This window comes from Metarhizium acridum, assembly GCF_019434415.1.
Source record: "Metarhizium acridum strain ARSEF 324 chromosome Unknown scaffold_320, whole genome shotgun sequence".
NCBI classification, from domain to species: Eukaryota; Fungi; Ascomycota; class Sordariomycetes; order Hypocreales; family Clavicipitaceae; genus Metarhizium; species Metarhizium acridum.
This window is the reverse complement of record NW_027094027.1, coordinates 216200-239646: the sequence shown is the minus strand read 5'-3', so window position 1 is coordinate 239646 and position 23447 is coordinate 216200. Positions and strand designations below refer to the sequence as shown.

The following is a 23447-nucleotide window of genomic DNA, read 5'->3' as shown; positions in this document are numbered from 1 at the left end:
CTCGTTCAAGTGTCAACTACCTACGTACTACAGTTGCACCACTTGCGCTCCGGGCAGCACCTCCACGGCCGTCCTCGCAGGGCCCGATGATACAGAATCTTCACCTTCATCATCATTGCGTATTCGGATTCCTCGGCCGCCTCCCACCGACCACCCCCCCGATCTATCCAGCAAATTCCGCCGTCTGGATGCCTTGGGATGCAGAGCGGCTTTTCAGGCCCCGGGATTTGCGATTCGTCACATTGCGCAGAGTACGTCAACAAACGATTGCCTCGTTCTCAACGTCGAGTATGCTTTAGCAAGCCGTCTTGCCTCTTGCCTCTTGCCTCTTGCCTCTTGCCTCTCGCCTCGCCAAGGCCATGCCGACGCACCGCATCACAACTCTCGTCCCAGCTAGCGAATTCTGATCGCCGTATGGCCCAAGGCTGCCTGAGTTGGCCCCAGAAAGTACCGTTCAAATGTGCCCTCTGCTCCTTGGCACGGGTTCCCAAGCGTGCCACCTGATGGGGATGGGCTGCATTAGTCCGTCGGTGAATTCTTTAGACTTTCAAGATGCAAGATGTCAGATGCACGATCAGCTGAAAGCGATCCCCACTATCGACGGAGTGTGCAATGTATTCCATGATAATTTGCCCATTAATTGTCTTCAGTTCTAATTTTTCCCTTCGTCAGATGCAGACTAGATTCCTCACGGGGCTTTTTTAAGTTGCCTCGGTCTCTTCTTGTTTTTGCGCCACAAATGCTTTGCCGTTGTTTAACCGTCTAGTGAAAAATTATCTGTGTATGGCTGGATGAGACTACTAGGTATCTGTCCGTTGAGCTCACTTGCTTATTGTTTCTTAGTCTATCACTATCAGGCCATTCATGACAAATAAGGACGGAAATGCTACGTCATCTGGTGAGATTGGCGGCATCGAGGTGGTTTGACATCCTTTCCAAAAAAAAATTATATGTTTTTTTTTTTTTTTCGTTCTTCTGCTATTTCCTTTCCATTTCCGTGCCAGTCATCCCCTGAAGTTCCGGATTATCATTCTTCACGGCTTCTACCAATTCATCCAGGCCGCCGACAGTTGTAGGTCCGGCCATGCCTTCTGGAGGAAGAGCCCATTTTGGTAGAGGGCTCTTGTATGACCAGGCTCCACCAGCATCTTCGTACCGCAAGCTGTGAAGCCACAGTGACAGTTCGTGCATTCCTGGATCAGAGTATAACGGCGTGGCACATATGTCACATACTTCGCCAGTCATCTTTTCCGCCCGCTTCTTCTCATACTTGTCCAGCATTTCGTCGTGGTAAACCACCGCTTGTGCCACTTCCTCCTTGCCCATACGCGACAATCTGCTGATGACGTCCTCGTCCGTGCTGACAGTGCCATCGGCATCGTTCCGGCCTAGGTTGAAGCCCCATACTCTTTGGTTTGCGTATATCGGGTCGTTTTGGATGGGGTGTCCCAGGTACTGTAGGTGCACTCGAATCTGATGCGTCCTCCCCGTCACCGGAAGGCATCGGACAATAGAGTATCCTCGCTTGTTTATCCAAGGCTTGCCGTTGGACTCGTCGCCTTCCTCCGCGGGCAGCCTGCTGAGTTCTTTGTCTGTAGGCTCTGGGACTCCTCCCTGTTGGCCGTTTGCCTCTGCATGGTCCCTTGGGGGGTAGTATGCCAAACGCTTGAATACCGTCCGTGCCGCTTTGCCTTCAGCCCGAACACGGTTGAGGCCGAGTTTAGGTGATATTGATAGGATGGGCTGGTCACAAACAATCTCTCCCTCTGGAAACTCCCCCACGACGCGGGCCATGTATTCCTTCCTCACTGTCCGTGACTTGATCTGATTGCCCAATGCCTCCGCAGCCTTGACGCTCTTTGCGACAAACATGATGCCGCTGGTCAGCCGATCCAGCCTGTTGCACGGATATGGCATGAACTCTGGCCCTCGCTCAGCCTTCATAATTTCCAATACTGAATTGAACTTGTATCGGCCCGCGGGGTGTACGGGTACTCCGGAGGGCTTATTGATGACAATCATGTCTTCGTCCTCGTGGATGATGCCAACAGGATCCGACGTGACTGGGGGTTCGTGTCGGTGCAAGGTGTGTGAGATCAAGTCACCATTTCGAAGAATGTAGTCAGGTCCGACCCTGGTCCCATTCACAAAGATGTCTCCTGTCTCCATGGAGGTCCTGTAATACTCGGCGGGTCGGTCGCGAAACTCGGATTCGAATATCTCGATCAAGGATCTTCCACGCCATCTCTCCTTGCAGTATGTATTATATGTCCAGTGATATGGCCGTACTCGTCGTAGGTCGTCTTCAAAATAGTATGGAGGCGGCCAAATTTTTTTGACTGGGGTTATTATCGGGCCGTCAGAATGCCTCGCGACCTTTGACGCAATGCCTCTGGCTTGGGCAGCGGCTCTCCGCGACTCTTCCTTCTCTTGGGCAATCTGTGCAGTCGTAAGAGACTTTGGTCTCTCGGGTTCCGCGATTGGCGCAACCGAAGGGTCGGTTGCCGTCGCAGACATGGCGGCGAATGTCCTTAGCAAAGCCCCAAAAGGTCTAGAGCCTGCTCCTCTTACAAGCATCGGCGGGTCAGGGTTTTAAAAGCCTGCGCCAAGGACCGCTCGAAGCATCGCAGGGGAAAGATGTGCCCTTCGCCATCTGTGTGGTCTGGGTGAAGAGCCCAGCTTTTCTCTGGCGTCCCGCTGAAATGCAAGACCCTTTCTTGCCAGCCAAGCCCGTTCAGGCACAGAGAGGGGAGCACCACACAAAAAAATGCGGTCAGAAGCGGCAGAATTGCCTGAGCCGGTTTAGTTTGGTTGCCGCCCGCCCTGAGCTTGTTCAATCTGGGTACGGCATATCGTTAATCATTCAATGTTGCCTTCGTATCAGTATTTGAGCGTAAAGGCTATGTTTTGCTTGGTTATATGATGTTCTGGTTCACGACTACTCATGTCTCACATAATCTGCTGAATATGGTCGTCTTCGGGTCAAAGAAATGCCACTGGATACGCCGCGTGGCTAGGCAGCCCAGCTAGTCCAGGCAGCTGAATATTGCATTCTTGGTGTGACTTCTCCGCGCGGCCTCCGATCTCACATGGTCTGCCCATCTAGACTATTCCATGACAAAAATCTTGGAGATACTGTTTCGTGCGCACAGGACTTGCACTCGCGATATATCATCCTCGCCATGACTACCAATTCCGCCGACGAGGGCATTCCACTCGCGAACATGGCAAGCCCGGCGTACAGCAAGAGCAAGGGCTCTGAAGAGCACATCCTCCAACTTTCGGGAGGCCGTCAACTTGCTTACGCCCACAACGGCCCATCTGACTCACGGACGATTGTCATCTTTTTCAGTGGCGTGATGAGCGTTGGAACAGCCCACGACGTCCCAGAGCCCTGCCGCAAACTCGGAGTACATTGGATTGCTCCAACCCTTGCCGGCAACGGCAACACGAGCACTCGGGACAGCGGGATACCTTACCATGTAACTCTTGCAAGCGACATGACGGCATTACTGTCGTATTTCTATCCTACGGGTGCGTACGATCGGATCTATGTGGCCGGCGGATCCTACGGCACCGTCCCGGCCCAGATGCTTTACGGCGCATCATATGACCTATTCCCACCAGGTCGCAAGATGGTCGGCTGCGTCTTGCTCGCCGGCTTCTCCCCATTCAAGTACCACAAGGATCATGCCAAATATTTGAGCTGGGCCAATTGGTTCTCCGTGGGACCACCGACGCAGCTGGTTCCGTTCCGCATGTTGCAAAGGGCCTTCCGCTCAGCCATAGCCTCCAAGATGAAGACGGAGGACGGCGCCAGGGAGTTTCTCCGGCAGACGCTGTTTGACATGATGGATGACGAAGAGAGAAAGGTCTACGCCGAGTGGCTGAGGCGCAAAGAGACGACTGAAGACGAGTTCATTCGTCGGATGGCGCGCGGAGCAGTGACGTGTTGCCAAAATTGGGATGGCTTCATGGAGATTTCGGATGTGATTCATTCGGATTGGGGATTCGAACCTGCTCGGCTGGATGACGAGCATGCATTGAAGCCCATGCTTGTCGTTGGTTCGGATAAAGACCATATTGGGGGCGCTACGAACAAGTGGCTGGTGGCTAATTACAAGAAGGCCAGGGCAAAGAGTATTCCTGGAGGCCACATTTCGTCCCTATACTACATGGATGAAATATTCCAGGATATAATAACACGTGAGTTCTCTGTGCCTCTTGCATTCCTTGATGGAAGACCAGTAGCTGATGGTGGATGAAGTTATCGATAGAGGGTGAAGTATGTAGTTGGTCAGCTTAGGTTGAGGTAGCGTCTCGGTTCCGTCTTTCAACTTGAAATATGTTTGCAATGTAGAGTACATGTCGGCAACTTGCCTGCCGAGGTGCCAAGGTAGTGAATTAATGTGAAAGGATTAACGATTGAACTCTACTGTTCATTTCCACTTCAGGCACGTACACAGCAATTGATTAACTTGTAGTTATTCACTAGGTCCAATGCTCGGTTCTTAACCATCATTGATACCCTATAGCCGTTGTTATTTGAGGGTGGGGACTCTATCTAGGTCGGCAAGCACTCACATCCCTCCTTCCCCAGTCAGTGCACACGGCACAGCGTGCCGTCGAGGCCCTGGACCTCGGCTCGTAGCCATGCACAATCCGTGAGCCTTCACTCAATTTGAATCCTCTCCTACAATTGCATGCTCGCTTCAAAGTGGCTTTCATGCCGAACAATTCGACCACACATCCCCCCCCCTCCCGCCTACCATCTCGCCCAACTCGGTGGCATTCAAGACAAGCCACTGCCAGTCCCGCCATCACCAAAGTTTGCGGTATACTACGACGACGTCGGAGCGGCACCAGTGCGCCTGCTAGTACCATCAACTGATTACCCGGAAGACCCTCGCGCCTCTACCTGTCTGGCGTCAAAGGGCTTGCTAACGCGTTTTGTCTCACACCGCGTTGTCATAGTCGAGAATCATCAGCGTCCCCCGCCCTGGGCTTGGCCTCTCACCATCTCCGTCTCGCAGCCATGGCGCCTTCAGCGGACAAGAAGGCGCGTACGAGGGCAGACTATCCTTACATATTGGATTACCGGACACGATGGTAGGTTTTTTTGAGCGTCGCATCATGGGCGCCATGCATTTGATTGTACCCATTCCAAAGGATACATGTCATGGACGCATTCCATCCATTGACTTTGCACCCCCTCTGCTCCTATGGCTCAAACTTTCAGCCACTAGGTTTATCCAGTTATTCAACTATCTGCCGTGCCTGGTTCTCGCAAATATATAAAATCTCATAAAATGGCTTGCACAACCTCCATCGTTTCCGGACCCTCGGATAGACGTCGATGCACTCGGATGATGGGGGCTTCTTGGCATATGCTAACACCACTGCGCTTTTGTAGGAACGATAATGACATGTACGACCACATGAATAATTCTGTCTACAACTTCTTGTAAGCTTCCGCCACGCCGTCCAGGCAACGTTCCTCACGATGCCAGCAGTTCCGGCTCACAATGTTAGGTTCGACTCTGCCGCTAATGCGTACCTCATGGAGTACTGCGGCATTCATCCCCCGAACTCGCCGTACCACCCGCTTGTTGCCCACACGAGCACCAACTTCTACTCGTCCATTGCGTATCCCGCCGTGGCAGAGGTAGGTGTACGTGTGGCCAAGCTTGGCAACTCGAGCGTCACCTTTGAGCTAGCTGTATTTGAAAAGGGAGTCGAGGGGGTGAAGGCTGTCTGTGAGTTTGTACATGTATTTGTCGAAAGATCAACAGGTAGACCTTCAAAGACGGGAATGGCCCCGGGGCTGAGGAGGGGGCTTGAGAAGTTATACAATGGGCATGAGCAGTTAGGGTCAAAGAGTAAGCTGTGATGTTCTTGCATGATGAAGCAACATCAATTGTCCATGTCATGGAACCCCTTCATATGTAGCAACCTGTTTATATTGAATATTCGGAAACTACTGCCTAGTGTACACGCACGCTGCGTTGTAGACAGAGTGCATCAAGGCCCTTTCGAGTAGCAGTGCTTATCTTCGGAACTGAAGACAATCCCGTTCTCACGATGTGAAAGTGGGCAAGGCGTCGTGTATTGCACTCCCACTTGAATGTCTCCCGTGGCGGTCTATAAGGCGGTAGGTAGTCGCCGGCTCTCACGAGACTTTTCGTTAATCCGCAGCGCATTCCATTCAGAGGGCACTTCAAACTTTCCTACAAATTTTCGGAACGGATTGATGTCAACTAGACAACAAGCCGACATGTCACATGAGGGCCTCAGCAAACTCTCGCCACTGCAGCCCCTCAACCTATTCACGAAAGCCCATCGAGAACCCCCTTCGCAACCATCTAACCCCCAGGTCTACACTCGTCAGTCTGCTTCTGATGCCAGAGTGGGTTAAAGCTACCAAGTTTCCGAGGTAAGAAAACAAATTACTCCGTAGACGCCACGGAGATCCCTTCCCGGCCCGGCATAAATGACAAGTCGTTTGTGACAAGATTCACAGTGACAGTCTGTGGAACACGGCATACTTGACCGGGGTTTCTGGCAGTTCAGCCCCCCGTACTCCGTACTCCGTACCAAACTTGTCTATTTGCGACAAGATGATTTTACTTTTCGAACATGGTTAGGCGGTAGCGAATTCCTTGGGCAGCGGGACCAAGGACAAGCAAAAGAGGCAATATTTTGCCTTTACCCCGAGATCTAGGCCCTTGCGATACTGTGCGTGCAGATGGCTTGGAGCTGAAAATGCGACATGGGAAAGTGCTATTTCCGGTACAGGCAGGGAGTGTGAAACGACGCTGCCCTCGCGGTATAGTTGCCTTGGAGGAACATTGCCTTTCCGGCTCTTCAGTAGAGAAGGAAGCTGACGAAGACACACGAGGACGAAAACAGAAGGAAAGACGTTGGGCACGACGTCCCTAGGAGCATGTCGTGCCGTGTTAGTATCTTGTTCCAGAACTTGTGTTGACGTGGAAGATGGAAACGGCTTTGGTCAAACGGCCATGCCGCCGTGTATCCACGAGACATTCGCTCTGCCTAAAAAGACACTCGTATCGCCGGTTTTTGGGGCAAACTTCTGCCGTATTTCGCCTTGTCCGCGCAGATTGGGCGAAGAAAAGTGCTAGAGAAGCTCCAACGTATCGCAACGGGCGTTAGGTGATGACCAAAGCCAGGAGCAATCGGCACGCCTTTTAGGAAGTAGGAAGCTTGTGGCGCACAACAGAGCGCATGTTTTCCTTTTGCGTCGTGTCGATTTACTGCATTGTCGTATTCCGCTGCGCAACCAATACACGACCTCTCGATATGGCTGCTTTTTTAATATTCAACTACCCCGAAGAATTCATTTGGCACCGAGTTTATACTTTTCCGTGCGCAGAAATGGAATTCACATGGTGTGAAACTCACGTTCGGTTGGTGTCACTTCATGATGCGACAAGCACAACTCCCAACTTCCACCAGCAAACACCAAATAGCTTCCCACACCACAACCCTCTCCCGTCATGAAGATTCTCCTTCTCCTAGGCGGCGTGACACCAGATGTGCCCATCCTTTATTACAAGATGACCAATGACGTGGCGAGAACGCCCAAGTGCCCCGTTGCATCTTCGAGGCGCAGACTTGGAGGTCATGATTCAGCACGACCCAGCGGCGGGAAGTGGTCCGACTCAGCGGTATGACCCGGACGCCGTCGTCGCCCTGGCAAAGTCCAAGAGATGACATGGAGGTCGAGCGCGTCGCCGTCTGCGCCATCGTCGCAAGTGTCCAAAGCGCTGGAGAGGACGGGCAATGCCGGTGCTGCACATTGCCGCCATGCTGGCCAATATAAAAGCGCGATATATCCACACATCAGGGCCATAGCCAAGATGACAATTCCAGACGGCGAGGGGACCCAGATTTCTTCATCGGGAAGCTGCAGAGCCCCCAGCCATGGGTTTCATTCAGGTCGTGCTGTCAGCCACCCCAGAGGACGTCGGCCTCGTCGACCGCCGAATCATGGACGAGGTCGCCAGACGGAGGCGACAAGGGCCATTGTGCTGGGCAGCACGGATCTGGGGTTCGTCCTGTACTTGACCGAGCACCCTTGAGTCTGCATTGCCATACCGTGGCCGAATGGGCTCTTATTTAAGACGGTGAAAGCCTCAATCCGGACCGACTTAGGTTGGAGCTGGAAAGTAGCTGACATATCTTGAGGGGACAAAGGTTTCTGGCCTTGTCCTACACCTGCTAAATGTACATGATGAAAGACAAAAAAAAAGACGAAAAATACACGAGTCCAGTATCGCATTCATGTACCTCAGATATGCTAATTTACAATGAAGCCCAGACCTCCACCACGTCATTCAATTACACGCAGCATTGTGAAAATGCCATCCCAGCCTCGTTCCGTAATTTCACCGCAGCACATATCGCATTTTTATAGAGGCAGACCCGACGGCCTTCTTTCCGCAGCGTAGTGTCGTCGTTCGTAGGGAGTTCCCGAAGCTGGCAACTCTGCAACGGCGTCAAGGGCTCATCCAGCGTCCGCTGTGACGGATAGGACGACAGAGCGTAGGGTTTCGAAAACAGGTTCTGCAGTTGCGTGATGAGTGATGGGTTGATAGTGTTCGGGGGCTGTTGGTCTGACCGGTCCGTCGTGAAGTCGTCCTCCGTCGTCGCCCGCCGTCGCCGTGACCGCCGCGCGTATCGGATCGCCGAAGATGCCACCCCGGCGATGAGAAGAATCACCACTGTGACGATGATGAAGAAGAAGCCGCTGCTGAACTTGCCCGCGTCAAAATCCCTTATGGCGAAGGGCCTCGAGGCCATGTCATTCGTTCAGGTGTGCTTTCACCAGCAGGCCAGCGTGGGCGGCTTCAACAGTCGAGTTGTGATGCTTGTGTAAAATATGAGGTTGTTTTTCTTTTGGTACAAACAAAGCTTCTACATTCTGTGAGCTCCATGGCTGCCATGGTCCTTTCTTTTACAGACGGGCAACTTGGTGCTGATGTAGTCTGGCTACCGAATGCCATCCTCTTGTTGTTGACTCCGCATCTCCATCCCATCCCCTGTGGTGGTCAATACGAGATCCAGACAGGCTCCTGCACTAGTACTATGAGTCTTGCTAGTCTTATTTGCGCTGGCTATTTACGTCTTGCGGGTGGGATGTCGAGATGGGTTGGTCGATTGGTGACAAACATTCCTCTGGGACGCTTCTTGGTTGCGGGAAGCGCTTGAACCTTCTTACATTGTAATATCGGCAATGAAGTTCCCCTATAATGCTATCAACGAAAGAAAACGTGTAGCAAAAAAAATTCAATTCGTCTTGCTAACTCGTTTGTTGTCTCCAAGGGTTGTGGCAACACATGCCATTGTCCATTCGGAGAGTGCCGTCTAGTGATTCTCGACAGAAGAAAAAAAACGTCCAATATGGCAGCCAATCACCATCTGCCATGTTCAAAGCGGCAAAAGTGGCAGTGCTTTTTCAACTGCGCGGTAGTAGCATTGGTTCCTGAATGCCAAGCAATCCTGAGAGGGGAATGAGCCCTTTTGAGGGCCGAAACAGGAAAACTCGCCCAAATAAGGACCGAGATCCGAGTATAAGGCCCAAGGTTGCGAAACATGAAACGAGCCTTTGCCGGCGGGCTATACATATAGTCCAATAACCTCCAACGGCATGAACAGACTGCATACTTGGTTGGTTGCTCCGCCTCAGTTGACGTACGAGGAGATGGTCCAATGGCACGGCTCGACAGGAAAAACTTTTTACAGGTTTGCCGACTGGGAAAATGATGTTTACATCTGGAGACGGCCAGGACGGTGCGTAAATTCTTGATTTGTACCGAATCCCGCAGGAAATAGTTGTGACGTTTTGTCTACGATTAGAAAAGCAGATGCAGATGACGAAAAGTAGTGGACATAGAGGTGTCATGGCTGCTGTTGTCGTCGTAGTTGCCGCTCAAGAAACTCTGAGCTCCTGACAAGGAAACACCATAGGCTTCCCGCAAGTATTATTACCATGATACGTATTAGCCTTTTGTAATCAAACCACATTTCAGGCGATTCAAGGTACCTTGATTTGCACATGATGCCGCTTGCCATCGTGGCTGTGCTTCCTGACATGGCCTTTCCCAGGCTCCCTTGAGTTTGAAAATGGGCTCAACACCACAAAAGACCCCGCTTGTCAGATGCTGCGATACTGCAGGTGTTGCCGCCTCCTGGTCCTTGCCCTTATTTGAACGCGAAGCGGCTCCTTGCACCGGCATCGGGTACCGAGGCACTAGAAGGGCAGGTAAACGAGTCCATCAAGTTGATGCCAGGAATAGTAGCAAAGATGGCGGATACAACGCCAAGACAACTCAGAAAAGAAGAAAGACCTGCCGCTAAATCGGCTTGGGCACCCAGAGAGTCTGAAGCCCAACTTTGTTTGAGTCGCTGTAGCACACTGCGGCGGGTTGCCGAGTAGCCTTTTCACAAAGACGGAACGCCGTCCATTCAGTATCCAAACACCGAGCAGTTTGCGAATGGAACGCCGAAACGGAGGAGGTCCACCGCACATTCCGGCGCCATGTCCGCCGTCTTTGTTGTAGATGCCGCCTTGTCCACTGCTACGGTGTCGGATTCCTGGGTGTTAGTCCGGCAACGAAACTGAGATTTGTAACGCAGAACACACCTCATCAAACGCCGTTAAACAAAGGCACCGTGCAGAGTTGTGGATTTCTGCCGTCTCCTATTCCTAGGGTCACAAATCTCTGGCGCATGGGCCGGATGATAAACTTCGTCCGCGCATACTAAATAGTGAAACTAACGAAATGAAGCGGAAAGAGAAACGGCACGGCGGGTATGTTCCATGTATTGCATTCTCACCGAACGGGTCTTGCTTGGCGTCAGGTTCGGTAGATTTGTCCCATCCAAATATGGAACTTGGAGAGTGGCTATGAAGTGGGAACGCTGAATCTGGATCTGCTCGAACAGCTAGCTTTTCACCCGATACTTGTATCCTCGTTGGGATATGCACGAGTGCTGTATGCTGATGAGACCTACAGAAGCTGAAGGTATTGATGCGCTTGAAATAACATGACGGTTCAGTCAACACGTTGGCATTCAGCCCATCACGTTATGGCCTTCGGAGAAGAATCACTCCCTGGGAGACTGATTCCAGACGACTCACTGCGTCAGGTTGGCGGTCACTGGGAGGAGATTCTGACAATATTCTTTTATGACAGCCTCTGGGCCTGAGGATTGCGTTGTCAGGATGATGACCCCTGTAGCATGTGAAGCGCGTAAACTGAGTGACTGCTGGCAGAGAACGAACGCATGATTATAACAGACTGTATAAATCCAACAATCCAGACAACCCAAGTTCCTGTCCTGAACAGGTCTCTCAGCCGTGGATGCTTGAACCCGATTAGTACCCAATCCTCAGAAAGCTTTCCTCAGCAACGCGCTGGGTTATTCGGAGTGTCTAGTTGCGACTGCGCTTCTGCTGATCTCCCTTACTTGAAAGACTTATGCGTCCATTGTGTTAGAGAACGGACTGGCTACAATACCCTGATGCCAACGAGATGTGGACCTAGGGGTAGGGAAAGCGGAGAGAGAGCCGTGAGAATCCACAAGGATATGTACAGTAACGTTGAATTTTCACGGCTAGACTTGAACTAGATCTAAAACCAATATAAGCTCCCACTGTAGGTATAAGAAAAGCTGAATAATGGCGCTAAACTAGAGTCTTTCGAAGCCGTTATATTACCCCTAGGCTGCCACTGCTGTTGGATTCGAGTCTTTGGAGCCGTTGGACTCGGGCCTCCTGGGCTGCTGCTCTATAAAATTCGAACCTTTCAACCCGAGTTGATCGAAGCTTGCGGAGAGTTAGCTGTAATAGTTACTAAGTTTGCAAGATCCTGTTCATTTTCTCCTCCCCGGGCCGCCTGTAGCGGGCTTTGGTATCAATACTATGACAAGATCCACGATGCCTTTGCACATGTGTGGCCCAAGCCTCCCCTTTATGGACCAGTTGTCGATATGTGTTTCATCTTGAGCTAATCGGATGCTTGGAGATGACCTTGGATATTGCTATGAGATTAAAGAGGCAAAGCTGCAACCTGCGGCCGAACACTGCCCCCTTTTCTACGAATGACGCAAAACGCAAACAGAGTTCCGCTTCCCGCAATCAAGTAATTGAAAGTTAGTATATTGGGGCAATGTAAGCCGCCGGGTAAAGCTGCCGACTAAACTCAATTCTTCCCAGGTCCAGACAGCTTCGTTGGCCGTCACAGCAGAGAAGTCTCTTTCAGTTGCAGTATTTCCCGCTGAACTGCATCGCTCTTTGAAGTTGTCACACGGTTGGGCTACAAAGGTGTCGGGCCAACAAACGTTTTGGCCACTGGACAGCACCGCCATAGCGGCTATCACGTGTTCCCAAAGAAATGAGATTCTCTCCAGTCTCTGTTTATTTGCTTTGTATCTTGTGTTCATGGCTTGTGCCAACCAGTATGTAGGGCGGCACAACATATAAATACCGTGGCGTGGCCCCCGCTCATTTTTGGTCTTTTACCTTGAGACAGTGTCATTATCCGCCGGTCATTATGCCAGACTCACTATTAATAGCGCAATTTCTCCTCCTATATCGCTAAACGACCATCCAAGATACGAAAATGGCCGACTACAATGAATGGGTATGTCCTTAGCTAACTGTATGATATGCCGCAAGTGCTAACTGCTGGTATGACAGGACAAGCTGGAGCTCAGCGACTGCGCCCAGGTTGGAGTCCATCCTCATGCGGATAAACTGCCTTATATAAGAGCGATGCAGATGCAGATTCACGCGAATTGACGGAAGCTGAAATACGAACGTACCATCAATCAAACACTCATAGAACACCTATCCGCTTTACTCTCCTCCTTGACGTTGGAAGCCCGGGAAACTCGAATCCATAGCCCGATTCAAACTGCATCCCAGGCCGTCGCCGAGTTGGCGCCGCGTAATCCCGACGAGCAATGTCCACCGCCGCCGCCTGAAGGAGCACTCGACGAGACCTAGTCTCTGCCCACCCATTTAAAGATGATTTTGAGCATGTTGGAAGATGTGGACAAGACAATTGATGAAAAGAATATAGACAAAGATGAGCGTTACGATGCCCTTTTGGAGGAGCTCGGCATTCGTCTTCAAAAGATGCAGGACATGCAAGTCAACAGCAACGACAGCCTAGAAAAGGAGCATGCGATGAGGACCACGAGAAAAAGCTACTACATGCCACCTGAAGGCTCACATGCCAGCAAGGCGAGGTCGGGCGAGACAGCCAAACCAGAGCTACCGAACCCGAACCATGACCCGAACGACACAGGCAACGGCATCGCGGTGCTCTCGACGATGCACAACGGCCAAAACTCACCCTCCGCAGCCGCCATGTCGTTTGCCAATATCCAATTTTGCAACTACCCCGACAGTCATGATAATATCTTCTCACATCCGGAAATCCTTTGCGACTACGAGACCAACGGTCTGTTAGTGGAGGCCGTCGAGACTGCTCTCGACGGGAGCCGTGACGGGAAAACATGGGAGCTCATGCAGCAGGCACTGGTACTGAAATTCTGCAGTATGCTTGGGTGTAACGGGATGATGAAATTTCTCAAGCACATGACTACGCCGGCAGATCAAGCATGTATGATCTTCATGGATGTCGAGGAAAGGTATGGACGGATTCTGAAGCTAGCAGCCAAGTATCGCGCTGTAAGAAGAGGCGAACCCGTCGAGCAGCTTCAGATACAAGCCCCAGATCCGGGCATGGCAATCCGAACTTGGGTTCCAGATCCAGGCAGCGAGGATGAGACGGTGCGGAAAGTTGGGGCGATTTGCCACATATTTGGCCTGAGATCGAGGCGGCGCTGGAGAGCGAGTCTATAGAGGCCGAGTTCGTAACAGGGAATTGGGAATGAGCGATGCTGAAAATTTGGTGAGCCTCCTGGTAGATGTGAGTATTGTCCTTGCTCGAGTATGCTTGTTAACCAGTTCCTTACGTCCCCCCTTGAATAATTCGGTCACTTGAGTGTTAAACATGTGGTTTTTGACGCTATTACGGGGGAGGTAGTAGCCGCAAATACTAGTGCTATGGAGTTCGAGACGGTGATGTAAATGAGGGAATTACACAGGATAAGAGTTAGATGGAAGTGAAGACACGGAAAACTTATGTTACTTGACAGAGCATATTGCGTGTTAGGCAATGGATGCCTTGTACAGGCGTTGGAATAATGTTCTTGTTATGAGGAATTTAATGTTGTCGCCATATGGCGTTCTGCGAGGCCTAGAGTAGAAAAGTAAAAGAAAAGTCGACTGGACCTTGACGAAAATGCTATCCTGTGGAGCGGCGTCTACCTTGGCGGCCAGCCGTTGAATGGATACTCCGTCACAGAAGGAATGAAACAGGTTGATGCAAATATTTCCAGGGTATTTCTTATTTCTTATCTTAGTCTCGTCCAGTTTTCTTTATGTGGTTTTGCTTGAGAGTATGTAGTCCAGTGCTGTTCAAGTAGACATTGCTCTCAATGTCGTTAGACTCGCCTCGTCTAATATCCCCTTACCATCATCCCATTCCGTTCGGAACCACCAACAAACCAAGGTGCAGGGAACAGAGCTCCCCCTTGAGACCTGGGTCTGGATGACTTCTTTAGCATTTCCGCTATGACTTGATGCGCATAATCTCTTGAAATAGTCCACTCGAGGTTGTCAAAGAAACCTCCCTTTCCGCCTTGGAAGAGCTCAGTACCGTTGCGGTGAAACGTGCTGTGATGCCGACAATCGGGATGGCGTGGAGAGTTATCCAAGCTTATTGGACCTTTTACACTGTTTCTTGGTCGCCGAATTGTCCGCTCTTGTCTCCTGGCTTTCCTACAGATGACATCATTGAGTTGCCAATTGCAACGGTCATGCTGCCGGACAGAGCGGCGAACTGAGGGAAAAACCACCCTTCACTCCAAATTCCCTCACCCTTTGCGGCAAGGCTGCTACATTAAAGAAGGCAGTTTTTGGTCTTCCTTCTGGCGGATTGGGAGTTTGAAGAGTCACGGACACCGTCTTCCGTGCCCAGCGGTCTTGTGAGGTTCAAACTCGTTTGGAATGTGGACTGGAAGTAGCTGGCGATGCGTTTCACCGCTTTCTCACCAAAGTTAAACTTATTAATCTATTTCCGGTGTCTTCGGCTCGCAAGCCTGTCCTGCCTATTTCTGCCGTGCAGGGATAAAATCAAGACTGTCGGGAGGCTTCGTGGAAGAGGCGTAAAACGGCTTGCGTTGAAGATGTGATATGAGTCTGGGTTGCGGACAATGGGCTATCTATAAGATCCGTAAATGACATAATTCATGAGCTCAAGATAATGAGGTGCTATGATGCCTCTGCATCGTTTTTTGGCGCGTTGACCGAAGTAATGAGGTCTTTTTGCAAATATAGACACAACGCTAGGAGAGGTTCATCACAGACTTGGAAAACTGAATAAATATTTCATCACCGACAGCGAATGGAGAAAACAGAAGTTAAGAAGCAGACAGAATCAACAGGAACGTAAGGGAAACAAATAATTAACTTGATAGAATACCAGCATTTGATGTGAAAGCAAAGAGAGGCACTGCCCAGCTCCAAATCAACAATATTCCCTTCGCGATGTTTAGATTCTTCTAACCTGCGTCGGAATTTCGTCGATTTGGACAGGGCTAATTTTCCGCTCGGTATTTTCGTGCGTACTCGAACAGTCGTGCGTTGATACTACTGGGCATCTCCGATAATCCTGTCGCCGTCTTGGGATTGATCCCACAGCGCAAGACCCTCCGGGTTCCAGCGTTGTCGAATCTCAAGATTCAATGCATAAAATCGGCAGTGGAGTCTCTTTTTTTTTATTGATGCTGTTCCGAGTTCACCCTGCTCCTTGACCACGCATAAGCCGCGTTCGTGATCGATGTGTAAGGTGATTTGCGCTCAAAACTGCGCAACAATAAAACGCCATATATGGATTTAAGAAAATAGGAATCAAGAACTGATAGTTTTGAGTTTGGGCTTAACGCCAAACCTGCTTCCATTTGGATAAAATCTACTGGATCTTCGAGTAAGGTCCCAAGGGCTTCAACAGCAACTGATAGGCCTGATTTGCGTCGCCCAGCCTTTTAAATGCTCGCCCAAGGCTTTCGTAGAGAAATGCCGGACCTCCTTACTGTGATGCTTGCGTAGACTGACGAGGGCTGCATAGTGTCATCTGATATGTTAAGCTGCCCCCCTAAATCTACAGAAGCCGTGCCCTGAATACTAATATTTGAATCCCGGAATAGCGCCACGAGAGATCCAATATCCGGCTTTGGCATTTTGAATATTCGGACAAAAAGACGAAACATGCAAGACATGCTCTGCTGCCCGTCGGGCGTCTTCATCATCATCCTTGAAGATAGTGGTGAGGATTTCGACAGTATGCACTGAAAAAGAAGACTGATTCTGCATGGCACTGGTGACAGAGTCTCGAATTGATTTGTTCAAGTCTCAAAGCATCCCTGCCAGGCCTTTAACAGTTTCATCTGAAAAACTTGATTCCCACCCCAGCATGTCCGCAGCGGCGGCCCGTACTTTGATATCCTCATTTCTATCCTCAAGTAGATTCATACAACATGCCAATGCCGCCTCCAAGCAGCCGTGTTCGCGAATATTTAAGGCATTACACAGATCGAATAGGCAATGGATAGTAATTTCTCAAAGTATACAATATGTGTATTTGAATGTATCAAGTAAACTTTTGGCTATTGCATCTGATGAATTGGACAGTTTGTGTAGCGTGAATGTATCACTATATCTAGAGTCATCACCCCTTTTAATTAATCTGATGATGAGATATCGAGAGGACGTCAGTGACAACTGTGTCTGGGTACATAAAAGTCCAAGAGCAGCAACATACGGCCACTCCAGCGTAGAATGCGGTGGGCACATTTTGATGCACAGTTACCTAGGAAGATTTCCATTACTTCATCTGAAAACTCAGCTGAGTTTCTAATAAAGGAATATGTTGCGACCTCGCATTTAAACTCCGGCCACCGGGCCAATCTGTGTAAAGGCTTTGTTCGAATCGGCAGCCGCACCGAATGGCGCACTTCATTCAAGCAATGCATGACTGGTCGCCGATAAGTAGGACCGAGGAAGCCAAGTGGTTCTGAACTGATCAAGTCAAAATATTCGTGAAGTGCTGTCTCTTCGGTTTGTAGAAAGCCTGCTATGAATTGCCAGATTCTCTCAAAGCGAAGGTATGCTTTGTCGTATACCCGGGTAAAAGACGGCATGTTACGAGTGAGCCAGAGGGCAGTGATATACTCTTGAAAGATCGGGTGAATGAAACTGTAACCGCCACGGCCATCCGAGTGCATAAATGAGAGATTTCGTAAATCATACTCGGGAGATAGTGGCAGCTGCATAGTATCGCGCTCCACCTGACGAATAGTGTCAGTGATCTCATCATGGCCAATTTCGGTCTTACCACGTCTGGTCAAGGTCATGGCAAGGGCTTCGAGGAAAGTCATCTCTATGGGGATAAGACGGTTAAACGACTTGAATCTCGAACGGTGTCAAGAATCCCTTTTGTCATAACGGAGCCGGTCAACAGGTCCCACTTTCTGAGCCGAAGAATGTCTCGCCGCCAGAGCCTGGCAACGACTGCTTGATATAAAACGGTTAATTTACTAATGCCGTCAGATGCCATCACCTGCCGCAGATCGTCCCAGCCGTAGCACAGGATATCTAGGGAGATCGGTGTTTGAGATAACTGAAAAACAGGCGGTCTTGCAATGAAGGACTGGATATCAATGGAATTCTTCCCAGATTGCACAGCTATTTGGAATTCAATGTAATTACATGCCACCTTCTTGCTGATTTCCATAGATTCAAGTTCGAGGTCGACAATAGCGTGAACTGCTGAGCCAGTGTTGTGACAAGGGCTCATAAGAGGGCTTGAAGCAAAAGGGCTCAATTCAATGATAATCTTGTAGGATGTCAAAGGTCCTTGGTTTCCCCCAAGCCGCGAGGCGAGGGGGACCATCTTATATACATGAAAGGAACGGCCCGTGCCTAGTGTGCCCTAAAGTTCTCGTGATCTCCTTGTGTAATAAAGGGCTTCTGATCCTTGCTTGACCTAATCCGTGTGACAAATGTTCCCTCTACCGGAACGTGTTGTGAAGACGATGCTTTTGAACTGGGCCAATTCGCTGATGTTGCGCTCTTCCCATCCACTTGAATCGTCCAACTATCACGATTGGAAGCTATGGACGGAATTGATCAGTGGAAAAGTCCTTGGAATTGGAGCTATCTAGGTGGATGATTGAGGGCCTTTTATAGATATCAGAGGTCATTTAAAAGGTCATCTGTTGAGGGATTTGATTGTATTAATAATTTAGCTTAAATAAAGCGATAATGTGAGCTTTTTTGAGGCTTTTAATAGCTTATTTAATGACATTATATAACTGCAGCTATTTTATATTAAAAGAGAGCCTTTTTCCGTTAACAACATGGTCTTTTCTGTATCTCCTCCGAATACCTGCTAATAGAGCTTTTCTGCTAGCAGATCTTCGTGCAGCTTGCCGTGGAAGCATTCTAAACGGAAGAAGCTCTTGAGTGAATTATCAAGTCCGAGCTTACGTAAAAGCACCCGGAGAACCCAGTAACTTATGGTTCCAATAATGTGTTTTCTGCTACACTCGTCCGATATCTACTTGCATAGAGTGGTCTTGCCCATCCGGGGCGAGGGTGTTCCGTCATGGTCTCGTGGCCCAGCCTATGCTAGGATGGCCATGTCTGAAGCGAACGAGCAGTCAATAGCGACTTGGGGGCTGATTCCTCAGAGGTCAAATACCCAGTAGTGGAAGAGGTACCGGGATAGACACCCAGAAACCTGTGCAAGGCTGCAAAGTGGTTTGGAGAATGGGACTTGACAACGTGGCTTATACCGTCCCACCACTGCTTGGTGCTTCAAGCCTTCCGAAGCCTAGGATTACAAGAGCATAAATGTGAGGCCCCTTGGTGCAGATATATCCTAAATGGGTTGAGTATATGCAGCATGAAGCTAGTGTGAGAATTTGATCCAACTATTCTAGCTATGTACCAGGCACTGCTTTAACTACGTTCCGACTAATAACCCGGAGGGTGACAACTCAGGGTATTCCGACTTATATTGCTCTTGAAACCACCATCACAGTGTAGTTGTGACAAGGGTTTGTATGTCTTAAATACAAAATGCTTGGGAACAAAGGTTCAAATCGAGCTAATAACTCTCTTGGGTATCACAGTTCCTTGGCTTCAATCAAGGCTCTTGGGGCCAGTATCATGCAAAGCGGATTAAATTGGTGGCCGACGTAGAGTGATAAACGGCGCGATAGCAAGCAACGGAGCTAGCTATAACTTCCCGCTTTATATTTTAAATGTAATATATAATATAACTGCGTATATTTTCACTTTTAATTGGTTTATAAGAAGCTACCTTTTCATAATTGTTCATAAAAAACGCTACTCATATATAGTATCGTGAACCTCGCAATTTGGTGTTGATGCCACCAAGCCGCAGGCGGCCCCTGGCATGGTCCCCGAAGGGCCCCTAGAGGGTATTAAATACATTACAGGCATGGCCTCTAGCTCTCTCATTTTCTCGTTAACATCATACAAGGAAAATAAAGTACATATATATTTACTGTTACAGGAAATACTTTGCTTCGAGTAAATACTAGTTGACACTCTAGTTAATACTAGCGACAATCCCGAGTTGACAGGGATCCTTCGGGATTTTCTTTTTTCCGGCGCCGCATTATCCCCAACACAGAACAAGGGACCAGCCTCTTCAGTCTCCCCAAATCAAGAACAGCCCAGCGACACATCACATGCAGCACCGCCGATTACTGCAAGGTACTCGGTATCCTAAAATCAAAAGAGCTTTTGCGGATTCATATCCGCAAAGCATCCTTTACGACAATGTCAGGAAGCACAACTGGTTCTTTACTAGAAGAGGAAAAATCTTCTTCATATGATCCCAAGAACTGCTATCCAGCACGCATTGGGGAAACGATCCACGGGAAATATCGGCTTATTTCAAAACTCGGATGGGGCACGGGGTCAACAGTTTGGCTCGCAGGGGTAGTCTCACGGTGAGCATTCTTAGACTGCTTCTTTCCTCCCTCTCAATTTTCTCACCTCTCGAAACTGATCAACCAATAGGTGGCCATGGAAAACCCAGCGTTATGTGGCGTTGAAGATCACAAACAGCTCAGCTACGGTCCAAGAAGCCGCGCGGAAGGAGATTGAAATCTCAAACTACATATGCTCTTTGTGGACGACGCACCGGGGCCAAGAGTATGTCCGCAAGGTCCTTGACTCCTTTGAAGTTACAAGGTCTGGGCGGACACACCTCTGCCTGGCCTTTGAGCCGCTCCGTCAACCACTCTGGATGTTGGGTCGACAGACCAGCCCAAATGGCCTTTTGCAGCCTCGCATTATCAAAGCCTTACTGCCAGGCATTCTCGAATGTTTAGATTTCCTACACGCGGAGTGTCACGTTATCCATACGGGTAAATTATGGGCTTGCTTTTCTTTCACCAGCTTTGAAGATGCTTACGATTGATGCAGATCTCAAGGGGGACCACTTCATGCTCCCGTTCGAAGACCCAGCAGTTTTGAAAGACTATGTTCGTGAGCAAGAGGCCAATCCCGCACCATTTGAAGAACGGCGTGGCCGCCCGGTGTACGAATCAAGGCCGGACTTCGGCCGCTTAAGGAGGGGTGTAGGTTTCGTCAAGCTGACAGACTTTGGTCTTGCCGTTCGTGGAGACGTTTCTACAATGTATTATCATGATATCCAACCCCTTGAGTACACGGCTCCAGAGGTCATGCTACAAGCAGGGTGGAGCTATTCTGCAGATATTTGGAACCTGGGCCTAGTGGTTTGTAGTTGTGGTATGACATCTCTTTGCATAGTAACTAACGGAATCTAGCTGTGGGAGCTTCTGGCTGAAGTGAATATTCTTGATGGAAAATCACCCGGAAACCCAAAATTCTCTTACCTGACCCGATTCGCTCAAATGATCCGCCTACTAGGGCCGCCTCCCGCTTCCCTTCTTTCCCGAGCCAACAAAGACGTATACTCACGCCTGTATGATGATCAAGGCATGTTGAAGGTCAAGGGTTGCAAAATTGGAATTTAATTAACTTTATTTAGGGTCGTTCAGATATCCGAACCTTATTCCTGGCGAAGACTTTAATTTCTCTAATAAAACCACGATCCTAGAGGGACAGGAGAAAACCCTCTTCATTCAATTTGCGAAAAGGATGCTTGCTTGGGTGCCAGAGCAGAGAAGCACAGCCAAAGAGCTGCTTGATGACCCTTGGCTCAAATTGTAGATCAATATGGATGATGTGATTTTTATAGTAGAGGGGTAGATAGGAGAAACTTCGGCTAGAGGATTGTTGATCTTTTGTATTTCAGAACGAAGCGACGTGCGTACTTGTTTGCATTTTAGCCCTACAAGCAACGCCTTGTGTTATTTACCTAGACGTAGGAAACAACAGGAGACATGCCGGCTTGCCTCAAGCTCGCAGCATGACTTGAAAGAAAATTAGGCGTATTAGTCATGGTCAGGCCAGCCCATCACTTCTTGGACTTCTCCTTTCCTTTCCTTGAGGAGCTCGCTTGATCCACTGGGCCTTCGTAGACCCAATAGGCACTAGACGAGGCGCCTCCATTAAGGGATTCCTTAGAATACCAGACATGCCTGCCACCGAGAGGCTCCGGGTAATAGTAATGCGCAGTAGTTATTCTCTTGTCCTTCTCGTTCCTAAGCTTGAACTTGGCATGCATCGGGTCGACGTAGACATGACCATCGATTATGTGCTTGCTTTCGTGTGGAGTGTCCCTACTAGTGGTGAGTAAACATGCCTATCTACCGAGGAATCGGGCTACTCTATACACATACACTTCTTCCACAGTAGTTGCTCTCCTGAGCTGATCACCATATGGCTGCTGCAAATCGTAGTTCACCGTGTCTTGGATAAGTTGCTCAGCCACTTTGTGGTTGAACTTGGAGCCTTTCTTGTTGAGCCTGTGCCACATATACTTTAGAACTCTCGCGGCTCCGGACATGATGCAGCTGGTCAAAATTGGAGAAACGGTAGGGAGAATGAGAGAAGATGAGGAGTGTGAGATGCGCAACAATGAGACACCCAGGTTGTAATCACTCTTTGATGTGATTTTTATAACCCGAAATTCTGCGTCAGGACTCAGTAGAGTGAGCAGAGAACCCCGCAAAGAACAAAGCCCCGCGTATAACCTGGAGGCCAAAACACAGACCAACGCATTAGGACCTGGTTCAAGTTTGCTTTTGATCAACTGGCCGCGAAGTGCCATTGACGATAGGTGATACAGCTTCTGTACATGAAACCACCCCCCTTCCCCCCAACCCTTTTTAGGCTGTCGTGTTAAGCCTTCTCGTTCTGGGCGGTTAATGATTGGCTTGTATGCAAACATTTGAAGCCCTAGACTTTGCAATGGAACTGGAAATCCAATCGATTAGCGCCCTCCAACGGCACGGGTTCCACTGGACTCGGTATGAATATGTTTTCCACCCTTAAGCGCCAACGACCGCTTTGCGTGTTGGAGAATAAATGGATGGTTTGGGCTGAATGAGGGTGACAGCGCCATTTCTTGAGGTGGCCGATGCCCCAATGCCCGCATACGTGCCTACTCACATGGATGCCGTCCATGCCGTTTCGAAACAACCTTCCTCGTCGAACGGCAGAGCGAGGGCAGGATCTGTCCAATGCTTGCTGAACAATAAACCCGGTCGACCACTTCTTCCCATCCACCCCATGTTGCAGAGCCTCGCGTTTTGAGAAAAGCTCAACGCCGAGGGCTGCCTGGGGGCATGGGCCAGCCTGGGTTCAAGGAAGCAGCAAGCAATAAACGTTACGCAAGCAGATTAGACGGGGAAACATCACGATCCATCTCTCGGCGCAATTTGCCTTTAATTGTGAGCCAATCAATGACATGCGTAGCGCGTATGTGTTGGTGATACAACAGACATCACAAAAAGGACCGCCAAGTCCTTTGTCCAACCAATCTACTTTCTCACGAGGCGTTGGTGATGACATTTTCCGTAGCAGGAAACCAAGCCAATTATCAGGACGCGTTAAGTAAACTGTTGGTGATATTCTTTCTTTTCAAGAACGCACTAGGCACGCCGTTGGTGATGTCATTGTTTGTAAGCAGGCTGAGCTGATTCTGGTTCTCAATCCCAGGCTTCACATCGAGGCATATATATTTCGTGCAAGTGTCTCGTAAAGGTCAATCCAAAACATCTCTCCAGTCAATCCTTCAACGCTGTCCAATATGCCATCTCCCCCCAACGAAGAACCATTCAAAATCGACGCAGAGACTTGTGTTGCAGTTACTGACGAGGGC

General features: G+C 49.6%; 6 protein-coding genes across 7 annotated transcripts; 4 read left to right on the top strand and 2 right to left on the bottom strand.

Annotated features, from left to right (window-relative positions):
- Window positions 1-978: 978 nt before the first annotated feature.
- RIB2_1 (DRAP deaminase) lies at window positions 979-2577 on the bottom strand (the record flags this gene model as incomplete). Its single annotated transcript, XM_007812665.2, has 1 exon — window positions 979-2577. One exon carries the CDS (start codon window positions 2575-2577, stop codon window positions 979-981), a length of 1599 nt encoding a protein of 532 aa, XP_007810856.2.
- Window positions 2578-3065: 488 nt separating this feature from the next.
- Window positions 3066-4449, top strand: J3458_014370 (uncharacterized protein). The gene has a single exon (XM_007812664.2). The coding sequence runs from the start codon at window positions 3090-3092 to the stop codon at window positions 4263-4265; it is 1176 nt and encodes a 391-aa protein (XP_007810855.2). The 5' UTR covers window positions 3066-3089; the 3' UTR covers window positions 4266-4449.
- Window positions 4450-4670: 221 nt separating this feature from the next.
- Window positions 4671-6029, top strand: J3458_014369 (uncharacterized protein). The gene is made up of 3 exons (XM_066120517.1): window positions 4671-5109; window positions 5414-5464; window positions 5533-6029. The coding sequence occupies exons 1-3, from the start codon at window positions 5036-5038 to the stop codon at window positions 5888-5890; spliced, it is 483 nt and encodes a 160-aa protein (XP_065974350.1). The 5' UTR covers window positions 4671-5035; the 3' UTR covers window positions 5891-6029.
- Window positions 6030-13066: 7037 nt separating this feature from the next.
- J3458_014368 (uncharacterized protein) lies at window positions 13067-13897 on the top strand (the record flags this gene model as incomplete). Its single annotated transcript, XM_007812662.2, has 1 exon — window positions 13067-13897. One exon carries the CDS (start codon window positions 13067-13069, stop codon window positions 13895-13897), a length of 831 nt encoding a protein of 276 aa, XP_007810853.2.
- Window positions 13898-19969: 6072 nt separating this feature from the next.
- J3458_014367 (uncharacterized protein) lies at window positions 19970-21824 on the top strand (the record flags this gene model as incomplete). Of its 2 annotated transcripts, none has more annotated exons than XM_007812661.2 (4): window positions 19970-20142; window positions 20213-20562; window positions 20621-20934; window positions 20986-21824. In XM_007812661.2, the coding sequence occupies 4 exons, from the start codon at window positions 19970-19972 to the stop codon at window positions 21193-21195; spliced, it is 1047 nt and encodes a 348-aa protein (XP_007810852.2). In that variant the 3' UTR covers window positions 21196-21824. The 2 variants fall into 2 exon arrangements, with proteins under 2 accessions (XP_007810852.2, XP_065974349.1); XM_066120516.1 differs by having other exon boundaries at window positions 20621-21157; window positions 21210-21824.
- On the bottom strand, window positions 21639-22130 carry J3458_014366 (uncharacterized protein; the record flags this gene model as incomplete). The annotated part of the gene is made up of 2 exons (XM_007812660.1): window positions 21639-21903; window positions 21964-22130. The coding sequence occupies 2 exons, from the start codon at window positions 22128-22130 to the stop codon at window positions 21639-21641; spliced, it is 432 nt and encodes a 143-aa protein (XP_007810851.1).
- Between the last annotated feature and the right edge of the window lie 1317 nt (window positions 22131-23447).